The 15,722-nt window shown below is 42.1% G+C and overlaps 1 protein-coding gene across 1 annotated transcript; it reads left to right on the plus strand.

Moving 5' to 3' along the window:
* The first annotated feature begins 232 nt into the window (after positions 1-232).
* Positions 233-7,748, plus strand: LOC134527706 (piggyBac transposable element-derived protein 3-like). Its single transcript, XM_063360614.1, has 2 exons — positions 233-4,210; positions 4,837-7,748. The coding sequence occupies exon 2, from the start codon at positions 4,839-4,841 to the stop codon at positions 6,327-6,329; it is 1,491 nt and encodes a 496-aa protein (XP_063216684.1). The 5' UTR covers positions 233-4,210; positions 4,837-4,838; the 3' UTR covers positions 6,330-7,748.
* The last annotated feature ends 7,974 nt before the right edge of the window (positions 7,749-15,722 follow it).

The following is a 15,722-nucleotide window of genomic DNA, read 5'->3' on the forward strand; positions in this document are numbered from 1 at the left end:
TCACTGCTTAAAAATCTGTGCATATAACCTTAAAATAATATGCACCATCGCGGAAGACAATAAATAAAGCATCATGGATAACACACATCGTGTATACATGCCACACTTTGTTCAAAATGGTGGGTACATTTAGCGCTTGCGGCGGAAACCTCTCGTACCATCGCTCTGGTAAGACGAACAACTATGTATTTTGCATTTCTATGGTTAAAGATGCGCACACGCAAATATATTTAACTATGGTGTAGTACAATTTCCGTTCTTTCAGTTTTCACTGATGTTAATTTATTTCCGCACGTAGTTACGGAAATCATCACGTTACTACTGTAAAATGAATTCTAATCCTAAAAATAGGCGACAGATTGACGTTAAAATAAAATTAGAAATTTTAAATGCAGTTGATGAAGGTGGAAAAAAAAGTGATATAGCTAAACGTTTCGACATCCCGGCATCTACACTTTCGACCATATTATCCAACCGGGAACAGATTGAAAACAACGCTTCTCTGGTAGGGACAAATCGAAAACGTGATAGTATGTAAAAATGATGACTTGGACAAGATACTTTTTGACTGGTTAATGGAGGCTAGGGTATCTAACTTCAACGTCTCTGGGCCGATTTTACAAGAAAAGGCACGCCAGGAAGCACTGGGGATGGGAATTGATAATTTCCAAGCATCAAATGGTTGGCCATTAAACAAGTGTATTCTATGTACTTTTTCATGTTTAGTTCCTCATATCGTATTAAACAGTCAGAAAGACAGTTCTAGCCATTTATGTGAAGCTTTATGATGACTAGAAATATATTGTGTGAAACCTCCATTTAACAAACCCCTTTACAACAAACACAACAAATTTTGGTCCCTTGAGATTTGTTAAATAGAGGTTTCACTGTATTACCTATGAGTAAAAATAAGTTAATATGGTTGTTCTTGGATAGAGTCTTAGCGAGAATTTATTTAGTAAAGAATATTTTATTTTAGTTTTTTTGTTAGTCTCGAGCCTCATAGCCTCCCATGCCACCTTATTATATACTTTTGTTTGTTGTTGGATTCTACACCCACACAACAGGGAAGGGCGAAGTTGTGGATATCTTTTGGCTTTCCTGTAACAGTGGAGTGTAGAAGGTTTTTGTAGATCCCCGGTAAGGTGAGGTCTAGCTGTAGGCCGGGGCTAGAAAAAAATAGCTGCGCCACTCTGCAAGGTACAGGAGGCAAATGGGGATGTGGCAGTTGCGCTAGTTGTGCGTCATCATGGCTGTAAGCAGGATTTATAAATTGAACAAGCAAGGGCTCATAGTTAATCTTCAAGCGGCTGATATCTCATTTGACGAGGATGACAACATATATTCTTTAAGACGTAAATTGTCTGAGCATGTGAAAGGCGAGTCAAGGTCAAGCAGCAGTCCGCTAGAAATTACGTCAGCTGTCCAGAAACAAAGTTTGTTGTTCAATGTACAAAGTAAATTTGCTTATGATAACGTGAACAGCGTAACTTTTTTACGTGGAGGGTGAGCTGCTGACATTGTTCAATTTTGTCTAGAAGAAGATAAAATTCAGGATTAAAAATTTTGAAAATGAAAGTGATGTGTTACGTTGCGTGATAGGAAAATGTGACGGAGTAGCACGGATGATTTTGGGGAAAAGCCTAGACAAAAATTTAAGTTGGTGGAAAACCAAAGAATGTTTGCAGGATAATTTGTGCCCATGCAGAATTAAAGATATATTAAAGAGGGAGCAAGTGTACAGTTTTCAAAGGTCAGGGGAAAGTAAGGTGGAGTACGTCACACGTGTTTCTGATGCGAGTAAAGCCTTGTGTATAACTTTGTCTAGTGACGAATTAATTTATCTTGTCATTGAAAACATGCTACCGGTTCTGCAACATGAATGCACTTTAAATGATAAGCCTAAAGACGGGGCATATATTATGCAGTGGGCTATGGAAGTTGATAATTTGTGGTGTGCCTGTCAAGAATTCTCCAGTATGGAGGAAAAACGGGAGTTAAAAGTAAATTTTGCTGGGAAAGTTGTATGTTACCATTGTGGAAAAGCGGGGCACGTGATGAAAGATTGCGGAGTAAGGCAATTTCGTGGAATAAAAGGCATGACGTGTTTTAATTGCGGGGTGCTAGGACACGTAGCCGCTAGGTGTGGAGGTGACAAAAATAAACCTTCAAGGAAAATAGAAAAAAAAAAAATCGTAAGGAATTCAACTGAGGACAAGAGCGTGGGAGAAAGAATTGATGAGAGGAAATAAAGATCGTAGTAATTTTCGTAGGTCGTGTTATTTTGCGGTGACCATGGGCATGTGAAAGCTAATTGTGTGGCGAGGCAATGAAATCCTACGTGAGGCGGGGAAAATTTTTGTTATTATTGCCGGGGCATAGGGCATAAGAAGTACGCGTGTCAGATTAAGGAGGAGCATTGTATTTGCCATTTTTGTAATAAACGGGGGTATGATAGCAGTGCCTGTAGGTTTAAGAAGATAAAAAAAATACGGATTTGGAGATAAACATGCCTGACGGTTATTCGCGACGGTAAAAACCTCTGCATTAATGTGTTAATGTATGATGAAAAGGTGAGCGCTTTAGTGGACATGGGTGCGAGTGGTAGTTTTATAAATCAAGATTTCGTGAGTAAATTGGTAAATTAAAAAAGGGAACTCCGCCACTTAATAAGAGTGGGGGAGGAAATTCAGATTTGTTTAGCTGACGAGAACAAAATACCCGTTAAAGTGAAAGTGAAATTGCATTATAAAATAGATAAATTTTCATGGACTAGAGATTTTTGGGTAATTCCGGACCTGACCCAGGAAGTGGTGTTAGGAATAGATTTTTTGTCCGATACGCACGCGGTAATTGATTGTAGACGGCGCGAGTTGAAGTTTTTGTTTAATGACATGTGTCGGATTAAACTTGAAAAGAATACCAAGGGAAAACAATTTGTGGAGGTATAGAGGGAAGTAAGGGGTTTTTGGAGGCCGAAAAAATTAACATGATTGAAAAAATTATTTCATATTTTGAATATGTAATAACAGAAAAGGTGGGGAAATGCACTGTAATGCCATACCATATACAACTGACGGACTGTAATGCCATACCATATACAACTGACGGACTGTAGTCCCATAAAGTGTGGTCCATATCAATGCGGTCACCCAAAATAAAAGCCTTTAGAGAAATAATACAGAATTTGGAGGAAGACGATATTATTGTTAAATCTAAATCTTTATTTGCGTCTCCTGCCTTTTTAGTAAAAAAGAAAACTCCAGGGGAATTTTGTTTGGTTTTGGATTATAGGATTTTGAATCAACGTATTAGGCTAGATCCATTCCCGTTACCGAAAATTGAGGTTGTGTTACAGTATTTGGGGGGGGGGGGGGGGGAAGGTACTTTACCGTGATAGGTCTGAATGCGGCTTTTCACCAGTGTGTGCTGGATAAAGAAAGCAGGGCTTGCACTGGGTGAAATGGTAGATTAAGGGAAGTAGGCACTAATGCATTTTTGTACGCTTATTTATACTGTGTGTATAACAATTATTGTATTCTTTTCATTATATTTCTATCATGTATGTTGCTATATTTTCGTCTATTTTGATGTGTTTTATATATATGTGATAATATATTGATATACTAGATATTTGATTTCATTTGAAATTAATCACTTACGATTTGTTCTTGTGGTTCTTCGAGCTGTTCTTCATTATGTTCTAAATACGATGATGCATTGGCCAAATTGTTAACACTTTCAGCCGTTGACACAGCCAAGTCCAAATTGTCGACGCTTTCAGTCCGTCTTTCATGGTCACTCAGAAATTGCAGCATACCGAAATACCACAACTGGGGTTTATATATCTCTTCTGTTCCGCTTCCAGACTTCAATGACTTGTGTACCTAATAAAGTTACAATAATAAATAATATGTAACAAATTAGCCCTACACTGCATAGTGTATCATTCATGATACAACCACTTATTCATGGCTCGTCTGCCATCTAGTGAGAAACAGTTCAACCATAGATAGCGTGTTACACGCAGCGTGCCAGCTGGAAGCTATAGTTCTAATCCTAATTGTTAGGTAGCAGCCCAAGTCATTTTTTTACACTCTTGGGAAAACTGCACGCTTGTTTCTGGATTTGTCTATTTATTTCATATTCAACATTTTTGCAGAGAGATTACTTCAACGCAGGAAGACTGATAAAATTATACGCGCTTTCGGTAAGTGTTTTAGAAGAGTGTTCCACTGTACAATACTTAGTTTTGTAGTTGTAAACAATAATTTTGTTTATATTTTTGGTTGTATCATATATGATACAACATGCATTTTTGTCAAAATATTTTATATTTATCTATGTTTTAGTCTTGCCATTTAGTTATTACTTGTTACATCAAATTTATCTTTGATTGTTATTTACTTACTTAAAACTTTATACATAGTATAATTTTTTTTAAAAAATGCCAGATATCGAAGTTTTGTTTATAATGCTTACCAAAAATGAATTTACTAATCTCATACAGGCAGATATATTATTTTTAGTTATAAAAATGTAGAAAGATTATCTGGTAAATTTATATGTTTACTGGAAATATCAAGTAAGCAAAAACAATGTTTTCTAATACAAGGAATAATATTAGAAGCCCTACAATTCTTCAAACTTGTAGTAAGAGCTGTTTGGAAAATACATTCGTACCTACAAGTTGTAAAATTAAAAATAATTACTATACGCCTACATTGTTTCGATTTTATTATTCAGTACTAGAAGTTTTATATATATATATTATATATATATGCATTGTATATGTATATAGGCCTAAAATATATGTGAAATATTTTATCTTTACAGGAATGAAGCAGAGAAAAAAGACAGGTGTGATTTTTCCTTCGGAAAGTGAATCTAGCTTGGGATTGTCTGATGATTCAAATGCAGACCCAACATTTCGACTTACATCATGCGAAAGTTCTGCTTCAACTGAATGCAGTGACAGTGAGCAGTATTCCGAAGAAACTGTAAGCACATCTGGTCCAAGTACTCCTAAAGGTAACATTACTGGTAGCCTTCAGCCAACAAAGAAGCAGGTGTCATTTCCCAGAAAACTTGTCTGGAAGATCGGTAACTTAGATGTGCCAGCTTGGTATGCGGACACAGTTCCAGTGCCTGTAGGAGACTTTTTCATGAATTTGGATACACCTTTCCAGTTTTTCAACTATTTTTTTGGAGATGAGATTTTTGAGAAAATACTTTCAGAGTCTCAGCACTATGCCATCCAAAAAGACCCAAACAAACCTTTAGCGATAAATAAGAATGAATTGAAAAAGTTTGTTGGAATTTGTATTATCATGTCAGTGGTTCACTTACCCAACACGAGGTCATACTGGAATGCTTCTTTAGGAAACACAATTATACAAGAGACCATGAGCTGCAACAGATTTGAAAACATACGTACAAACTTGCACTTTAGTAATAATGAAGATACTGTCCCATCAGGTCAACCCGGTCATGATCGCCTCCACAAAATAAGACCGGTCATAAACCATCTGAATGCTAAATTTGCTAGTGTACCAATGGAGGAATCACTTTCATTAGATGAGCAACTTTGTGCTACGAAAGCTAGGCACTACCTCAAACAATACATGCCTATGAAGCCACATAAATGGGGCTATAAGTTGTTTATTTTGAGCGGAGTGTCAGGTTTCGCCTATAAGTTTGAAGTGTATTCTGGGATGGAAAATGATGAGTCACAAAGGTTGGAGAGTGAACCAGACCTTGGAGCCTGTGCCAATGTAGTGGTTCGGCTTGGACGATTGATTCCCGAGAAAAAAAACCATAGGCTTTATTTTGACAATTATTTTACAACCCCAGGCCTGATGGTATTTTTTGAGAAGAAAGGCATTCACTGCTTGGGAACTGTGCGCCAAAATAGGTTGCCTGGAGTGAAAGTTCCAAGTAAGAAAGAACTTCTCAAGAAAGAAAGAGGTTATTCTTCAGAATGCGTCACAAGAGTTGAAGATGTGGATTTGTCATGTGTGGTGTGGAAAGACAATAAAGCTGTGACACTTATGTCAACATTTGCAGGGGAAAACCCTAAATGTAAAGTGTCTAGATTCGATAAGAAGAAAAAAGAAATCATAGAAGTTGAGTGTCCAAATGTAGTAAGTATTTACAACAAACACATGGGTGGCGTAGATTTGCTGGATTCAATAATTGGTAGATACAAGATAAAGCTACGATCCAAAAAAATGGTACATGAAGCTGTTTTATCATTTCTTAGATTTGACTCTTGTAAACAGCTGGTTGCTATACAGAAGAGTACTTCAAGAGAAGGGAATCGACAGTAACATGGGTCTGAGTGACTTCAGAGAAGAAGTAGCTCTGTCTCTTTGTCGCATGGGACAAAGCAATAATAAAAGAGGAAGACCAAGTCAAGAATTGGAGAATGCACTACAAGAGAAGAAGAAAAAAGCAAATGCTGCACCAGTACCAACTGCAGATATAAGATTGGATGGATATTGTCATTGGCCAGTCTGGATGGATTCTCGACAGCGATGCAAGATACCTTCGTGCAAGTCTCTTTCATACACAAAATGTGAAAAATGTCGTGTGCACCTGTGCTACAAGAAAGACAGCAATTGTTTTAAAATATATCATACCAGTTAGGAGAAATGAACAGAAAATAATGTGTTTAGTAAGACAGTAATTTCTGAATAGTGATTTCATGTGATATTATTTATATTTTGCACTCAAGATGCATGATGTATCATTAATGATACAACCAAAAATTTTGTCATATACATCATATGCATAAACTTTAATTTTTTTTAATATTTTTCTGTTAACTAAACCATTTTTAACAATGTATATACATTTTTTCAAAAATTGTTAGAAAAATCATGTAGTGTAGGGTTAAGTTTTATATTTATTCATAAAAATAAACTTTAACATTAATATAATGCAATTATTTAGGTAGCCTACTTACTTTTTTGATTGTATTTGTGATTTTATCATTTTTATGTCCGCGTCAGGATCCTACTTCTTCCATACTTGTACAAGAGCTTGGTGTCCTTTATATTTTAAATTTTTGTTTCCATAAACTTCTTTATTCTTCAACTGCCACAGTGCTGGGTGGGCTCTATACACTTCAATAAATTGTCTTATCACATGTTTTGGTACATTTCTGATGTCACCTTTATCACCCTTATCACCTTCTTCATTAGGTACATGCTCCTGTGACTCCATATACTCAACTAGCTGCCCGACCCGGCTTCGCACGGCTATACTAATGGAAAAAAATTAAGCCACATATCCCATTTACAGTAATGGTAAATTAAAAAAAATTCAGTGAAAATTTATTACAATGCTGTACAATGTACGGGAGAGAAAATGAAAAGCACCGATGGTTTCCCGACTCGTGCACGCAACGTACAACTGATGTACCCGTACTTCGCTATGGCAGTCTATAGGCAGATCACTCTTGCGCCGCTCATTATACATGCCCCTCCTTGAGGGTACGCCACTGCCGCGCGATGCCCTGTCCATGGAGACGCAGAAGGCATGAACAATGCAAAATCCTGTTCTCATGCAGACAAAGAACCCACTGTTGCCTGGTTTTAACCACCCATGGGATCTAATTTTCGCAAAATGTCATCCTGCGTAACATAAGGAACATTACTTTGAAGTTTCAAGTCTGTAAAATATATATACTTGAAAAAAGGGCAATAAAAAAACAAATAAACACAGAGAGAGGAAAAAAAAAAAAACAATAGTTTAGGTTTGCGATTTAAAGTGATAAAAAGTATTTAAATACTAATTGAACTCTTATAAGGGTACTGATTGCTTCGTTGTTAATATCACACGGGTGTTTTTTAATTGTATGGGAAAATTTAATAGGCAATAGGAAATAAACTTCTAGAGCCTGCGGCATTGTCAACACACACTTCGTACGTGTACTGCATGTTGTATCTAACCCCCTCGAATGCTTTTGATTCTAAATTGGACTTTTAGTAATGATCCCTAATGTAGTGATAATATAATATAGCCTATAGCCTTCCTTGATAAATGTACTATCCACCACTGAAAGAATTTTTCAAATCAGACCAGTGGTTCTAGAGATTAGTGCGTTCAAACAAACAAACAATCTCTTCAGCTTTATAATATTATAGTATAGATTGACAAGAAGCACTATAACAATTGGAATAATTCATATTTGAATAAAAATTTAAATCACTTTATATCACTTTAAAAGGGAGAAGAGGATATGCTTCATCTCCAATTAATACAAACGGAGCTTTCATGTTTGTTCCGGGGAGACAAGCAGGTTCTGGAATGTCAAGTTGGTAGTTGCTCATTAACTTATATAAGTCCGATGCGTGAAATGTACCCCCATCACTTGGTTTGCCATACCCTCCTATGTCTATTGTTATCAATTTGTAATTTGTGTCCGCTACACCTTGGAGGACAATGGAAAAATACTTTTTGTAATTAAAAAACATTGAACCAGAAATCTTTGGACATAACACACAAACATGTTTGCCATCGATTGCACCAAACGTGTTGGGAAAGTTCCAAATCTTGAAATAGTCCTCGGCAATAATTTCCAAGATTTGCTTTGTTGGCACTGGCATGTGTTCTGGTTGTACAACATCCCATATAACGGTGACGCCGACCACCAATGCTCCTCTATGTGGCATAGACCGCTATGCCTCATCAACGTCTCGCAAAGGTGTGTGCACCGAACGCGCTCGTGCGCGCACCGGAGTGTAGAAAGTGCAACGGGGCGAACGCCAGGTAACAAGTGCTACGTCGGCGGAAGGATTCGGCCGGGTGTGGCATATCCCTGCGCCGAATTACCACAAATGTTTATGTATTTTTCCACAGGAAAATATTAAACTTAATTTTCATTTTTTAATATTTTATTTCTTTCAAAATTATGTTTCACTGTGCGCCTTGTCCCGAACCTGGCCGGTTCATTTTCCCGCGAAAATCAAACGTTTTCCGCGGGAGGGCTGGCAGGGAGGGGGGGTCGCATGCGGTGAGGGCGGCAGTATCCTTCCGGAGCTCACAGAGGCCGGCAGCCTCCGCGCAACACGGGACCAGCATTTCTTATTTTTCACTGATATGTAGTATTCAATAGTTGTAAAATTCCGTAAACCTTTTCTTTCAGTTCCGTGGTTGGCCTCGACTTACCGAGTGGTATGTAACCTAATTATTCAGTGCTCCAAGACGAGCGTTCGATGTGATACATAAGTACTATGTGCGAACTACGAGATGGTACATCAGCGCTTCACACGATATCCTAGCCAATCGGCAACACGTAACAATCAGTCTTACTAATGCGTCAATTTCTGGGACAGTCCTAAGATTCATGTAGCGTAGCCGGAGTTACGGGCCTAAGTGTTCTTAGCCCACTGTACTATGTAATTATAGTTGTGTATTGTAAACTTGTTCAGGATTCTAGTGTGTTATGTGAGGGTTTGTTTTTGTAATCACCGAATTGTGTCGAAAGTGAATGACCTTACTGGGTAGTAAAATCGTGAGCCGCCACTGAGTGAGTGGTCGCGCGTGTGACGATTCGATTCAGGACAACTGTTGGCCAGGACGGGCAGCATTATGTATAGGGCTGTGCCGGAATAAATTAATAAGAAATCAGCCGGTATGTTCTTGTTCTTTTCAGGCATCCCGAGTGGCCTAAACAGCTCGGGGGGCCCTACTGTGTCGAACCACTGTCTCTAGCCACAAGGCTGAACCTACCCTGAGATTCCGAACAATACTTTAATCACGTAAATTTTCATAGATTTAGCGGGATTCGCGTGAAAATGGCGCTCAACTAGTGTGGCTTTTAATAACTTACTTGCAAATATATTTTTTTAACTTCATTGTGTATCAAAATTAGTGAAGCAGCAAGGGCTCGTGTAGGGAAAGGGGAATTGTGCGGGAACAATTGCGAAGCGCAGATGGACAAGGGAGCGGGCGCTGGCGATAGGCGCACGTTAAGTTACGGGCTAGGCGCGATAAAGACGCGCATCAAGTTACACGCCAGGCACGATAACGGCTGTGGGAGCGGAAGTCTGTGCGCCTCACACAGAGATCGGGTGACGAAGCTGCGTCGCTGCCGCGCGCGTCGAAATGAGCCGTGATGGAGCCGTGAGCATCGACATGGAGGGGGTATGCCATGCATGCCTACTATCAGGCTTGCCGGTAAACCATGCTGCGGCAGGAACATTCGCCATCTGTACCTGCGACACGGAGAGGAAGCCCAAAACACACGTTGACGACGAGAAAATCGGGCCATAGTCAGCACTTATATGCGGCGCGATAGGTTGCTATAGGCGGCCCTATGAGGTGGCGTTCTGTCATCAATGCGGAACCACGAGGCACTGCTCCTGCACAGAGGCACGCGAGTTTCTCAACTTTAGAGATGGACTATTTATGTGCCGCGCGTGCGAGCTAGCCCTAGACAGGAAGCCAATAGTACCGGCGCCCCCTATCACACTGCGCCCCGGCGGCATTCTCAAGCTACAGGAGTTCATGGGGCAGAAGCACTAAGACCCCGTAAAATTCTTACGGACATATCGGGACAGACTGGCCCGATACTCGGTTCCCCCAGACGAGTGGACGGAGAAGGTGTGCGACCTGCTGAAAGGGAGTGCCCTGGACTGGTGGGTCACGGCCGGTGAATACGGGATGTAGTGGGGCGACTTCGCTGATACACTAGAGGAGCGATTCAACTATGCCCGTGCCCGGGCTCGGTGCCAGCAATCTCTGTTCTGCCGGCCTCAGGAGGCGGGGGAGAGTGCGGAAGCATTCATCAGAGCCAAGGCACGGCTCCACCGACGGCTGGCAGAAGGCGAGGATGACAGCAGCATGATAGGGGTGGTCATCCAGCTCATGCTGTACGAACTACGGCCATTCCTCAGAGCCGCCACTGACAGGGGCCTGGAGACGTTCGTGCGGTTAGCAAACGAGGAGCAGCGCGACGTGCAGATCGTTCGCCGCGGCTGCGAGCCACCTACCCGACGGCAAGGGGTGTCACCACCTGCGTTAACGGCACCCGAGGACTCCAGGGCCCTGGTACCGTATGTGACTCCAGCACCGGCGGGCTGCTCGAGGCAACAGGGGGAGCAGTCGTACCGGCATGCCGAACCCAGGGGAAGTACCGACGCACCTAAACAGAGAGCCCCGCGGTGCAGGTACTGCCGCGAGGAAAAGTACCACTGGCATGACGTCTGCACCATGCGGGCAGCGGTCTGGCAAGCCCGCGGGACGGGCAGGCCCACGTCGGGAAACGCTCGCTAGGGGGTGGTTCCCTGGCTGGCCACTGACGCACCAGCGTGCCCTGTCAAAACGGACGGGCGCCGCTCACCCGGCCCGGCAATGGCCCGCACCGGGTCGTTGGCGAGCCACACCGAGCACCCTGCGTTCCCGGCGACACCGGCAGACCACTGGATGGCAGCGGCAGCGCCCCTGGAGCGGTGCGGTGAGTCGTACCAATTAAGTTAATTGGGACTGGGGTCTAGCCAGTTACTGAGCATTCCCGTCAGGATGAATGGACCACCAGTACATGCTCTTGTTGACACGGACGCCAGTCATACATATGTGTCAGCTCAGTGCACGAGCTTATGGGACATGGGCCCATGTACGGAGGAGGTACATTTAGCTACGGAAGGGGCAACAGCTCGTAATGTCGGTCGCGCGAATATCACCTTCTCCATCAGGGATCATGTCAGCCACACAGCAGCATTAGTCGTAGAGGGGCTATGGGAGACACTAATCCTGGGACTGCCTTGGCCAGCACAGGAGGACGCCACTGTGGAGGTCAGGGAGGAGAGACTGCACGTTGGCTATCACGAGCAGCGTACGGTATACAGCCTGGGCTATCGGCCACCCACCGAACAGGGACCAACTATCACACTCGCGGAGCTGAGAAATGGTGTACCACCTGCCCACGTAGCGCTCATAAATAGTGTCCTGTCCCAATAGACTCAGGTTTTTTGTTCGTGAAGCCGTACAGGTTCGGACCAACTGAGAGGCACGTCATGCAGACCCAAATCGCAGAAATTCTACGCGATGGAGTCATCTAACCCAGTGAATCACCTTACAACTGTCAGATTGTCATGGCGAACAAAAAATATGGCTCCATGAGCGTCTGCGTTAACTTCAAACCTGTAAATTCCATAACCATACCTGCCCCACCACCGCTTATCAATATTACGGACACTTTGGCAGGGCTGGGCGACGCCCGCATTTTCACGTCCCTGGACCTCTAGTCCGGGTACTGGCAGGAGTCCGTAAATCTGGAAGACCGTCCGAAGACCACATTTACTACACCTGACGGCCGACGTTTTCAGTTCTGTGCAATGCTGTTCGGGCTGATGGACGCCCCCACGACCTTCCAGGCCATGATGGTACGTGTGTTAGACGGGTACGCTGGCGAGTTCGCCGCCGTGTACCTGGACGACGTCATCATTTGGTCACGGTCGTGGGAGGATCACGCCCGGCACCTCTGCCTGGTCCTTGAGCAGGTGGCCAGACACGGCCTCACGTGCGCCCCACAGAAGTGCCACGTGGGTGCGGTCGAGCTGGAGTACTTGGGGCACATAGTGGACGCCAAGGGTTGCCGGCCCCACGAACCCGCAAGTAGCTGCACAAGTTGATGGGCCTACTCAACTGGCTGCGCTCAGTCATACCTCATTTCGCCAGTATCACAGCCCCGATGACGGACTTGCTGTTACCCAAGCTCCGGTTCCAATGGACCAGCGGGGCAGATGCCGCACTGACCGCGGTAAAGCGGCAGTTCCGCGAGTGCCATCTGCTCGCCCGACCTTACCCTGTACCTTCAGACGGACGCCAGTCAGAAGGGGATGGAAGCTGTCCTGTACCAGGTGGGGGACCTGGGCATGCGCTGGGTGGTGGAGTACACCAGCACCAAGTTCGGCCAGCCCGAACGACGGTACCACCTGGAGGGCCGCTGGTTCACACTGCGGACGGACAGCCAGTGTCTCCGCTGGTTGGATTCCGCGCAGGGCTGCAAGTCAAAGTTCATGAGGTGGGCACTGATGCTCCAGAACTTTGACTTCGCGGTCGAGCACGTCCTCAGGCGGGTCAACCAGTTCGCCGACGAACTGTCGCGTCATGCTGACCCGCGTGTCACCTTTCAGGACGACCAGGATTGGGAAGGGCTGTTGCCGCCAGAAAGAGTCGCGCCGCCAGTCACTCCGGGGGAGGCTCCCACAACCTTGTTCCACATTCCAAGGGCCCCTGACCATCCCACCGCCTTGCCTGTGGGGACACTAAAGCCCGCCCCACACGATGCCCATTTCCTTAGCAGTTTTCATGTTATTTTTATGCTAGCGCGCCTGCTCCCTTGTGGGTAACTTTCCAGCACCCTTCCAAGGGGTCTGGCTATGGGTATAAAAGTTTTCATACCCAAAGTCTTAGCCAAAACCGTAATAGAACGTGTCCTATTTTTCTGCTATGAAATCTGTTGTTGAATTACCCATGATCCTCCTCAACCAATCATAGCTGCGTATATTGGTCACGTGTCCTTCTGGGTTTTCAAAATAAAGTAACTATCAACATGGCGGCCAAGTGGTGTGCGGAACATGTCGAATGTTTGATTGAAAATTATGAGAAATACCCTCGTCTCTACAACGTGAAAAGCCCCATATATCACAATAAACACGCAAGAAATGAAGCGCTGGCAGCTATAGCAAGTGCTGTGTCAGAGTTGAGGCCTGGGACTTCTGCCGACGAAGTGAAGAATAAGTTTGCAAAACTGCGATCTCACTTCGTCGCTGAATTCAGCAAGAAGAAAACCTCAGAGAAGAGTGGGGCCGGTACTGATGAGGTAAGTTACATATATTTAAGTGTAGTTGTAACTAAATTATTATGTAGGTCTACATTATGGAGATTAGGATTCGCACTATCCGTATTTATTCAGAGACTCATTTGCAGTTGTATCAAATACAGTGTTAGAGTAAAAGCGTGATGAATAATTTAGAATATATTGTTTTTTAAATTTCTTTAAAAGCCCGCTGTGAGCAGGTTTTCACACTTGTTAAAAATTTTATTAAATAAAATAAAATTGCTGTGAGTTAGTTATAATGAAGTAACAAATTTTAAATTGCAAGTAGGCTAGAGCGGCATTAGTGAAATAATTTAAATAAAAATTCTAAAAAATTTTTTGTTACTTGATATATTACCAATGGTTTACTATTTTAACCAATAGTTGGGGCAGGTTACTGATTTGTGCTGCAAAAGGACAAACACTCAGTGACAAGCATTCCTCCTACGTTCCTGTTTTATCCCAAACTGAATTACACTACTAGCCAACATACACTCCAATACATTCCATTCTCTGGTCACAAAAAAATAATTCTTTCCTCTTTGCTCTTTTTTATGACTTTCCTAGAGTTCTGCCTTGTACTTCTAGAAATTTCCATTACAATTACTGTGCTATTGTGAAAAAGGTTGGTTGGGTTGGGTTTTGTATCAAAAACTAACATTGCAGCTTATTCGTAAATAAAATAATTAATTTCTGTAAATGGTTTTATCGAACACTTTTTACCCTGAAAACAGCATTTCTCAATTTCTTCTGGTTTATGAGAAATTCCTATTTATAGGTTACATTTCAAAGCTGTGCAGGGTAAACATCCTGTATTGCGTATCCAGGTGTATCCAGATAAACCTTTGTTCCTGATGGCATGACTCTGTACTCCTGATCCTGTGGTAAGTACACGATGCTTATTTTTTTAAGCTGACACGTTTCATGTAACAGCGCGAAACTTGATGTAAAAAATAAATTACGTTAGGTTTTATACTATCGTGTGAAACGCATCAGAGCTAAGCGCCTCCCCACTGCTAAAAAAAATAAGCTTCATGTACCACAGGATCAGGTGTACAGGATCATGCCATCAGGAACACAGGGTTAACGTGGACACGCTATACAAAACTTTTACCCATGCGGCTGCTGCCATTGCGGTGGTGTTTATTAATAGTTGTCGCCAGGAGTTTTTAAGATTCTTAATTGTTTTTGTTAAAAAAATTAATTTGGTTGGTGCGAGATACTATCTGCTCTGTAAACAAAAATTTAATACATCAGACATCTTATAATCTGTAACGTTCAAAACTTTGCAGATGCAGGATCACTGAAAATGCTGGGCTTATAGGTAGAATGCCTGAAATTACCAAATGCTTAGTTGTAGAGCAAATGCATCTGTAATACGGTGTTTGGCAGCAAATATTGATTAAGCACAAACATAAGGTTAAACTTTTAAACAATAATTCAGGCACAAAATCAATTTTGATTGTATATTTTAAAAGGTATTTTCAGTTTGGTTAAAAATTATAGGTTTTTAGCTTAAGCTTGCATGCCTCAAATCTGTGCATTCCTCAATAGTGCCAGGCCTAGGGGCATTCTGGACCGTTGCTTGCCAGGCTGTCAGAAAGTTACTGTATTATTTTTAACATTAGGTTGTATGGGTTTTGAATGATTTGGTTTATTCATGTTCTGACCAATTTAAACATAGGCTACTTGTTAAAGTAGGTACCTATTGATAATGAGAATGACTATTTTAGAGCAAAATATCTTAATGGTATTTCAGAATATTAATAATTTTTGGCGTATGGTGATTCTGAAGTAATGGATTAAATAATATCAATGATTATAATATATATATATATGGGTAAATCAAGATATATTATTTAAAGAATGAAATAACTGTAGTAAATCTGAT

The sequence above is a fragment of the Bacillus rossius genome, chromosome 1, assembly GCF_032445375.1.
Source record: "Bacillus rossius redtenbacheri isolate Brsri chromosome 1, Brsri_v3, whole genome shotgun sequence".
Taxonomy (NCBI): domain Eukaryota; kingdom Metazoa; phylum Arthropoda; class Insecta; order Phasmatodea; family Bacillidae; genus Bacillus; species Bacillus rossius.

What these genes read in the sequence shown, in the direction of transcription:
- LOC134527706 (XM_063360614.1), top strand. Translation starts at nt 4,839, where the DNA reads ATGAAGCAGAGAAAAAAGACAGGTGTGATTTTTCCTTCGGAAAGTGAA.